The 10,506-nt window shown below is 36.8% G+C and overlaps 1 protein-coding gene across 1 annotated transcript; it reads right to left on the reverse strand.

Annotated features, from left to right (window-relative positions):
* Positions 1-1,554: 1,554 nt before the first annotated feature.
* Positions 1,555-8,432, reverse strand: LOC5512675 (diphosphoinositol polyphosphate phosphohydrolase 1). The gene is made up of 5 exons (XM_001632936.3): positions 8,212-8,432; positions 8,018-8,128; positions 7,845-7,889; positions 7,659-7,740; positions 1,555-3,392 (listed from the first exon to the last, which is right to left on the reverse strand). Exons 1-5 carry the CDS (start codon positions 8,308-8,310, stop codon positions 3,292-3,294), a joined length of 438 nt encoding a protein of 145 aa, XP_001632986.1. The 5' UTR covers positions 8,311-8,432; the 3' UTR covers positions 1,555-3,291.
* Positions 8,433-10,506: the final 2,074 nt, after the last annotated feature.

Raw genomic sequence — 10,506 nt, forward strand, 5'->3', positions numbered from 1 at the left:
TCCATGAACTCGCTCGAAGGCCTGTCCGCCATACCGCCGAAGAAAAACCAGAAATGTGACGAAAAAATAGCTAAACCGCTTCCTACATCTTAGCACGAAACGACGTTTGATCAGAGAGGATTTGCCGCTCGGTGCAAAGCTACCCTTCGAAAGCATACCGCGCACCACGCGCGCCGGCGCAGGTCACGTACGCCTAGATCTCTGAGACGCTGCCCTGTGTTGTGAGTCTAACCTTGCCTAAATGCGAGCATTTAGCCTCATTAAATCATGACTTGACGTAAAGTTTGAACGATCATAACGCGGAATGTGAATGGAATGCAGCCGCGTTCGAGTTTATCAAACCAAGCTGCCATAGAAGCAAATATGTAAGAATTGTTTAACAAACCCCAAAATCTTTGGATTATTTAGATATTTTCTTCTTTATAAAGTGATTCTAGGCTGGCGCTTCGTAACGATCATATCCCGAAGTGTATCCGAAGTCAAATTTTCCCAGCAAACCCCGCGGCAAATCTTACTTTTTTTTCCTTTTTTTTTTCGACATGATGACATAGTAGATACTCGCACATGCGCAGCAAATACAAAAATATATGAGGTAGGATATCAATTATGAAAACAGACTATTAGGAGGTTCGGAAATTGATATCAGAATCCTGTTAAAAAAATTTGGGCCCTCCCCTAAACCCTGTTTGAAAATTGTTTCCCTCCCCCAGATCAGCGCTCAAAAAATTACTCCCCCCCCCAAACATAGCAGCCCCCTCCCCCCGTTCAATAATTTCCCTTCCCTAAAGTATAAAAAGAAAAATAGAGTTTGGTTTTGGTCTAGCCTATCTGCAAGAAGATATTACACCCAAAAGCATGATGAATTCTAACGAGAAAGCAAGCAGCAGCGTTCTTGGTTTAGGTAGCAGCGTTATTTAGCGGGGGGGGGGGGGGGGGGGGGGGGGGGTGGGTGTAATATGTTTGGCGAGGGGATCTGCAATTTTTTATCTCCGGTTTTGGCAAGTTTGTTTATAGCAGTTTTTGGGTGTTTTCAACTTTTATATACAGCAGTTTCCAATATTCTGCAAACTTTCTTCGACAATTTCCAACTGCTAAACGACCTTCTGTCTCCATTCAAAATTCAATGTAATTTAATAGGGGACTTGCGCTAAGAAATAATGTGATTATTGAGAACCAAAAGTGGACTTTGGGCCGTTGTGGGAGGGGGGGGGGGGTCGTTCGCACCCCCTGGGTACGGGCCTGCCACGTGATCCTTTTAGCGCAAGTCCCCTATTAGTTTAAATGATGGAAGCCAAAAGACAATTAATAATTAATAATCGTCGTCGGTATTATTGCTTCTGTCAATCAAAGCGGTCAACAACTTGTTGGCTTCTGATCATGCTAGTATCTCATCTCATCTTTAAATTGATTGATCAAAGCAAAAAAAAAAAGTTTAGCAGATGTAAGTCATTGATGAAATTTCTCAATATACTCCAACTTGCAAGGGCGTAACAGTAAACAAGTGATGCTGAAGCCTCTAGTACCCAGGTTAGCGATAAATGAAAGTCATGTGAGTCTTTATAATAGGTAATTTTATTCCCTTGATCAAATAGAAAATTTCTTACATCGTCAATCAGCCTATAACATCTTATGGATCATGTGTGTTTGTTAGTGGTATTTTTATTCAATTCAGGCACATAGCTAGGTTTTGCTGAGGAGGGGGGCACAGACCTATGCAAAATTAGTTTTTCAGAAAAGGTTCCTTTTGTGGTCAAGGGGGGAGAGTTTACAATTTCATCTTTTGTATGTTGTTTTGTTGTTCTACGAGGTTAGCAACATCACATAAAAAAATTCAATTTTGTGATTGCAGGAAGAAAGTTTTTTTACAAAGAGCATAAAGAAGAAAATAGAGTCCTCAAAACAATATACATTTATAAATATATTCTAGCTATGGCCATGTACTGTATTGTATTCATATAAACAATCTTTTATGTCTCAGGGGATTCTGTTGATAGTGATAAAAAAATGATGATTTCACATTGCTATACAAAAACCCTAATGCAAACACAATCTTATAAGAATCTTTTCACATCATATTTACAAAACTTATACAAAAACAAATCTAGAATACACAATTTCCAAGCTCAACTGAAATAAAACTGAGAAAACTATAGAAATACATTCTAAGGCTTTTGCTCAATCAGAAAGTGATACTCACTTTTTGTGTATTTCCATGGCTGTTAAGGTTGTTTATACCCTTGGTACCAGAGCCTCCAGACTTCTCTCACCCAGTGATGCTTCGCTCGTAATGGCATTTGGCTAGGCGTCACTGGAAGAGTCTGGGTACCAGAGTCTGGTGGCTCTGGTACCCAGGGTAGGTTGTTTATTTTCTGTAGTTCATATCTAGCTTATATTGAATTGAGGTTATTCAGTAGTTTCAGGGAGTCTTTGAAACTGGACTTTTGTTTGTTGTAGTGTTTGATTGGGAGCTCTTTGGTAATATTTTAGCCTTTACATTTCAAGAAAGCACTGGACTAAAACATGCAAAATAAATAATTTTTACCAAAGGCTGGTTATATTTGCTGCTTCCATTAAACCATAATTGACACTTTTCAACATTTTTCAACAAATATGCAAATATCAGATAAGAGTTCATGACACACCCCTAGCTAATGGACATCAACCTCTCAGCTTGAAAATTCTTTGGCTGTACACATTTTTGAAAAAAAAATCCAGTTTCAATTTCAATTATTAAGTCAGATTGAGTCTCGGCAACCATGCTTTGTACAGCTCATGCAATTTGTTAAATTAAAGAAAATTTCATGTATGTAAGTACAGTCAAACCTCAACTGCAGTAAACACCTGTGTATACGAACTTGCTTTTCATGATAGCCCATAGTTCTTACAGTATATAATGGGTGCTTCATGACATTTTAGACTATATTGGTTCTCTAGGTTCTCATTTTCATATGAATTTAAAAAAATAGATTGTTCAAAGATCAAATAATCAATTCAAATAATATGCCAAAAATGTCAGGGGAACAATTTTTTGTAAGTTAAATAATGTAAAAATTGAGGTTTGACTGTGCAAACTTTTCAAAAGCATCAAATATCCCAATGGTTTAAGTCTACTTGAGCAAACCTTAACACCCTTACATAAGTCTTAATATCCTATTAACATCTACATCAGAAAAAGTCTGTGTTATCTCCCTGTCACCTTGCTACCCTGTTGCACTAAGCAGGCTAACATCTAGAGATATATTACACTTTTGGTGATCTGGCTGACCAATCAGTGGCCAGATTCCAGCTCTGTCACCTGCTGTTAATTGCCTGGGTGACGTACATCTGTTGGACAGGACGTGACGATAGGATATCTCTTGCCTTTTCAATAGGGAACCATGAACGCTTACGCCCTGTAATGGAAATGAGAAAAGACAAAATTTAAAATTATAAAGGAAAATAATTTTAAGGTTACACCGGGCATGGTGTTATCCTTGGCCAACAATTTGCTGGGTGACAGTTTTTAGTCATTGATGCCTTGGTCACACAAGGATTATAACACCTATGAAAAACCTGCTTAGTCTATATCTATTAGGATACATTCAATGAAAAATTTCAATAGTTCTATCACACCACAATCATATGAATTAAGTTTAACTTAATCACACACTTGTTTTCGGCCAATCACATTCCTTAAAAACCCTAATGTGTCTATAAACTATCCAGCAGATGTTTACGTTTTATGGCTTATGTCAATCACCATATACACACCCACCAAACTGTGTTTGGCTTTTTAAATATTTTTTTTTTTGTTCCTTTGCAAATTTGAGCCAAAGTTAGAGCAATGAATAATTTCCAGGTAACACGACACCGGAGGATATAAAATATGATCCACTCAAAAGTATAAATAACCTTGCCTTTTGCCAAATTGTGCGGTCATAGCTCTTATACTTTACGCACATTAGGATTTTCAGAAATATGCATGAATTCAAAGCCAAGAAAAGTTCTTGGAAAGTGACACCTACTTGAGTTATCTGTCAAAAAGGTGATCATATCATCAGCTCTAGGTAAACAGACCGACCAATAGGAGGCTAAAACCGAGTATTATGGGGTGTAATAAACACAGGTTCGACAGGCAGCTGCATTAAGCAAGTACTTTCGGTAAAGCCTATTTTAGCCATAGCGTCGGGTAATAGTTTAGAAGAGGCTTGGGTTCAAATGTTGAAAAGGAATAAATTCTTTAGTTTTCAAATTATCTTAATAAAAATACTCTCGAATTGGCCATCTGGAATTTATTCTTGTGCAAAAGTGGTCCTCTTGCCCCTCTCACGCAAGTTGCCTTAGGGTGTGGACTTAGCAGGGGGCGTAAATTCGGGGATGGATCTTTGTAGGCAAGAGTGCATTTATTTTTTCAAAGATTGCGAGGACAATTTTGGCTTGAAATAAAGATTCATCAATCGCGATGTTTGACAGGTCAGTTTTAAGCCAAAAATTCGTGTGCTTCAAGTTGGAGTATTGTTAGGTGTTACTGTAGATTTAGAAAAAAAATCATCGCACAGATTTCGAGATTTTTATTTTAATATAAAAATATTGCTTCCTTTTAACTTGCATGACAAAAAATAATTTGATTTCAAACAAGTGTGAATCTTGTGGGATCTGACAAAGCATAGATGTACTAATAAAATCTGAAAAATTCACGAAAATCGAGCCGAAAATGAGTCTAATATAGGGAACTTAGTAAAAGCTGTTTAGCCAAAACAACCTCGGCGTGCAGTGTTCCCTACATACATGACCTTAGGTTATAGTTAATTATCCTACAGTTTTTACCTGGAAAGCTTGAGTTCAAAAATCTCAAATTCAGTTCCTTCGTCATGAGGAAAGTTCTATCAGCGTTTCAAAATATTTAACCAATGGATAAACAAAAAAAGGTGAAGTCTGAATTGGGTCGTAAAACGTGGGGGAAGATCTTGCTAAAAGCGAAAAGGATACTCTTCTTGATGGCTTCTCTTGTCCTAGTTTTTAGTCCAGTAAATAATACCTTATTGTTTCCAAAATCAAAACATTAAGACAAAATGTTTAGTTATGATTTATTTGGTACATGTCACAAAATCGTGCATGCTGATAGAACTTTCCACATGACAAAGGAACTGAATTTGAGATTTTTGAACTCAAGCTTTCCAGGTAAAAAACTGTATGATAATTAACTATAACCTAAGGTCATGTATGTAGGGAACACTGGGTTTTAGTGAGTGATAAGAAGATTAAAGGATTAAAACACCTTTGATGCTTACACAAAGTCTTCAAGCAAAATTTGTTTTTTCTCATCATCTCGAGAAGATAATAAAAACAACAATTTTAGGTAATACAGTAGGGAATTTATTGATGCAAAAATATTATTTTTCCTTAGAATTTTCACTTCAAGGCATGCCATAACCTCAACCTGGTTGCCTGGTAAGGAATGACCCCTAGTAAGAGTAAAAAGTTAACACAATCATATGAGGTTACAACGAGGCTATTTTTAATTTAAGGTATAATTAATTTAAATTGAGCTACAAACTATGTATGAATATTTAACTGATAATCTTAAAATGTCTTAATTTTGTCTTTTAGACCACATATTATATTACTCAAATAGGGCTATATGTTTGCATGATAACATTATAAACAGGAACTCTTAATTAGTCTGGCAACTCATCAAGGATATACAATGATAGCCTGACACAACAAAAATGAGAAACTGGTTGCGAAGCAGCAAAGTTATGGACAACTATAAATACAGTAGTATAAGTACAGTACCTCCATACCCCAATAGCCAATCGGCTTCGCTTTTGGAACAAATTTGTTATTTCACTTTTGGTTTTATCCTATTTTAGCATACTAGTAAATAATAAATCACTTGCTAAATATATGCAATATAGTGTCAGGGCTGTTGAAAATAGAGGAAGCTTTTGCTCAAACTAAATCATATTGTTTCTTCTAAGAATGTTACAGTATCATTTTCACAGTAAAAAGTATATTATAATAGATAAAGCTACTGAGACCTCAAGTAAAGTATTATGCCATCTAGTTCTAATGAATCATGCAATATCTATTTGACCTGTTTTGGCAAACTGTGTATGAGGGACACAGGACACTTTGTGCCCTAATTTGAAAAAAAAGGAATAGAAGAATAGAAAGAAAAGGTATGGAATAGAAAAAAGAAAACTGACATAAAAAGGAGTTTCTCTTAGTGTTTGAGGGATTTTTATCGTTTTACATACATATGCGTTTTTAAAAGGGGTTTTTGTTGATCATATCTTCATGACCTCTGTAGCAAGAAAGAAAACAATTTGCTCCTATTGGTGCTCCTGATACTAACCAATAAATTTATTTATATTTCTGGCTACATCACAGGGTGAGACATATAAAATGTCTTTTGTTCTCAGGTGAACTCATTTCGTGGCCATTTTCAAAAAGCTTTCATTTGAAAGATTATGCAAACGTAAGGGGCTCTCTGTCCTGTTCAAGCTATAAAGGACTTAATGACCGATGTAGGGTCTACTATCAATAGTTTTAGGAAGCGTTTTAATAATCATAAAGAAAGGTTAAATAAGCACCCTAGTTTACCGGTTAGTGAAAGAGTTAAGGATGACCTTATCTATCAACATTTTCATTGCGACAATCATTCAGGTCTTAATAATGTTATGGTACAACTTATAGATAAGTGTAACTCTGAGGCTTAGCTTAGGGAAAGGGAAGGCCAGTGGGCTTATCAGCTTAAGTCTATCTACCCGCGGGGTCTTAATAGTGATAACTTTTTTTGTAGTAGGAACCCACGTAGAGATGTGTAAATTCTTTTTATCCATAGCGCGCGCTATTCTAGAAAATGCGTGTTTTTGTCAGTTGTAATGTTTTGCGTCTCTCGCCACTATTCTGATGTAAATAAGCTTGTAACGATTCACCTTCTTCAGTCTGCCCTGAAGAAGTCTTATTAAAGACGAAAATTTGGCAGAGTCGATTTCCAGTTTTTGGTGTATTGGACTTAATGACCGGGTATACATGTAATCACAGTTTAAGTGATATTGCCAATACTATATAAATGAGCTGGTAGTGTTTTAAAAAACAAGCATCAATTTTTTTTCAAAAACACAATCTCTAATATTGTGTTCTTTACTCAACAAATACATCATTAAATACAAATTAAATATATGTTTATCATAAAATAAACTACAAATAGGTTATGAGTAAAAAAAACTGTCAATAGAACAAAAAAAATTAGCATATGTCAGAAATTTTCACTTACAATAAAACTTCTAGAAAATGTAAACATCCTCTATTTAAGCAATTTTAATCTAAGAGGAATTCAAATAAGTATATCTTTTAATGTTTACGGACTGGTATAAATTGATATTTGGTGCGAGTTGATTACAAAAGTAAGAATATACAAAGTTCAAGGCCTACTAATAATTGTACATTTTGTGTTTAGCACTTCAGTCTATGTGACGATATAATTCCAAATCCGATCCGTCAAGTACATAATACTGGGAGGCATTTTTTCTTTCTGTTTGTGATTTTTACTAGGAAAATAAATAACGGTGCTTTAGTTGTAAACAAAACTATCTACAAACACGTGTCGAAAGCCTACCAATATTTTTTAACCGGCGTCTGTAAGTCCTAGACTGTTTAATAGCAGTGCTTACCATTCCTAGCCTCGTCCCATACTTCTAGCTCTTCGGTGACAGTTAGAACAAACACCCATGTCTTGCTTCTGCTATTGTCGTTCTGTAAACAAAACAAAGGGATTCGTAGACGACATGGGATTTCCATAGACAATCTATCAGAAATTTTCTTAGAGCTTTCCGACAATTCACGCATGACTATCTTACCTTAAAAACTCCAAGACATCTTCCTAATTTTCCCTTGACACCAGCCTGAAATTAAAAAGCAAATAAAGAGTGATGGTTTGATAAAGACAGAGAAGTTTACATGGCAAAGAAACAGCCGCATTGTCTAAACAACGTGACGCTAACAGTAATAGACTTCGTTTTCGTTTTCTAACCTCTTCTTGGACTTCGCGAATGGCTGTTTCTTTGGGCTCTTCTCCGGGTTCAATCCCCCCAGCTGGCACCACCCATTTGTCGGGATGCTTTGAACTAGAGACTAGAAGAACCTGAGGGAGAGAAAAAAAACAACGATTATATCGATTTACAGACGACTCTACTACGAGACACGAGTTGTGTTTGGTCAAGCTACCTCTTTTTCTAGCTCCGTTCGGAAGCAAACGCAACCGGCTCTTTTCACGTAGCCATCCTCATCATACGTGCGACTGCCCTTGTTACTGTTTTTAATCATTGCCTGTGGTTTTGAGGCGAGTTTAGATAGGATTTGTGAGCATACTAAACAGAGAACAAGAGTTTTCCTCTGAACACACTTGTCGCCATGACCGGTGAAGAATTGGTTGACAGCCCCAAACGCATCACGGGATCGTTAGCTACAGGGAGCCGGAAGTCAAGACGAAATCACGCTTCCGGTGGCAACTAACTTTCTAGGGACAACCAAGCTAATGTTGTATTTCACGTTTTTAATAGCTACTGTAAATATATGGTGCGTTACAATAAAACAAATTGGGACGAAAAATATAATAAAATACCTTCAAATTTTTATTACCCATTTTGTGGAGTTGTTATTTATCATCTGTATTATATAAATGTCACAACGTTTCCTAGGATCAGGCTATTTTTAGACGCGCGCGCACGAACGGGCCAATCAGCTACTTCGACGTTGGTCGCGAGCGCGAGTGACGTGAGGCTGCACGCGCAAATTGCAGTTAGGAAGAATATATTTTTATCTATCATCCGTCGGTTTTGTTTGTTTACCAAAAGAATTGCAAGAATCGAAAGTCGTAGGTAGGGTTGGATTCATATTAAAGAAGAGAGCAACAAAAAGTCAAAGTAGAGTCAAAGTGAGACTGCGCGTGCAGTTGAGCTCAGCCAAAACGTCAACACAAAGGTTGAATATGATTGGCTCATCCGCGCGTCTAAAAATAGCCTGATCCTAGGAAACGACATCAATATAGTACCAGAATGTGGGGAAGTTGATTGCCCCTACTTATGAGCCCCTGCTAGGGGCTCATCCTGTATTTTCATATCTGTGAAGTTCCATTTGGGGCAATATTGAGTGATTGTAGTCCCCCCATGCTAAAGGACACTACAGGGGACAACACTAACAGGGCACCAAAACTGAGAGTATGATAAAATCAGCATTTTCTCATCCTGATGCTATCTCCGAAGGGAAATTCTTTATGTTGGTACTCTAGGTATTATGGTGGCTTGTAAGGGTGATAAAATGTTGCACCACAACGTTTTCGGTTTTTATCGAACCTTTTTTTTCTCAATTTCGACCCTTGGCATTTTTTTTTTTTGATAACCTCGACTTTTGGCAATTTTTATTTACAATTTCAACTTTTGGTTGGCAATGTTTTTTTGTAAATCTCCACTTTTGGCGATGTTTTTTTTCCCAATTTCAGCTCTTGGCTTTATTTAGCCCAAATTTTTGCTCTTTGCCAATTTCCACTTTTGGTGGACCCAACTTTTTGCATTTTTTCGCTTTTACCGCCCAATTTCCACTTTTGGCAAACTTACCGCTGACCACAAACACATTACTGAACACAAACCAAAGATGAAGGCTTATTATTCCGCATTCACACCAGCACTTAAACCAGTTTAAAGGTGGTTTAAATAAACTGGTTTAAATCTCAATCTCCCAAGAGTGGACAGCACCTGTTACTAAGTGATCATTGATTTAGCTTAGTAAGAATTCAACACAATGAGAAACTTGGCAAGTTATCAGGCAAAGAAAAACCTTGTCTTACTAAACATGGTTTTTGTGTGAATGCAGCATTAGTCTGCTTATGGTTTATTTGGCGATTCTCAGCTGTATGTTTCCAGTAGTAGCGTGTATACCTCGTTATTTGCGTTCTCAACATGGTCGCGATGAGGTGAAAAGAGGATACTTTTACAGCCTTGGCTTTACTTATACCGAAATCTTGATATTTCTCCTTGTTAGCCATGAAAAAGGCTGTCATGTAACATTTGATGGCCCTTACAAGCCACCCTACCAAAGGCCCGTAACGAAATTCTGCACCTTTCTGGCTATGGTCACTACATACACGGTAAAATGTAATAAAACTTTTGCTTTAGTTTTTCACGATAAAATATTTTTTCATCGGTCATATGCGTCTACTTGCTTAGGCGGACGGACCATTCATATCCAGAAAATTAAGCAAAAAAAAAACAACTTGTTTTACCTAGACGCGGTCACTTCCATATAAGAAAACTAATATGTTCCTTATTTGTAAAACCTGCCTGATTCTTGTCATTTTTAATGCTGCCGTACCGCAGGTGCTTCGCAAACTTTATAAATTGCATTCAATTGAGAAAAACAGTGACTGTGACCATCTTTAGTCCATTAAAGAAAGCCTCTGAAAAGCAACTAAAATTGCTCGGTATTAGACCCTAAAACGACAACGTTTTCTTCATATGAAGAAAG

Source organism: Nematostella vectensis, chromosome 9 (assembly GCF_932526225.1).
Source record: "Nematostella vectensis chromosome 9, jaNemVect1.1, whole genome shotgun sequence".
Classification (NCBI taxonomy): Eukaryota; Metazoa; Cnidaria; class Anthozoa; order Actiniaria; family Edwardsiidae; genus Nematostella; species Nematostella vectensis.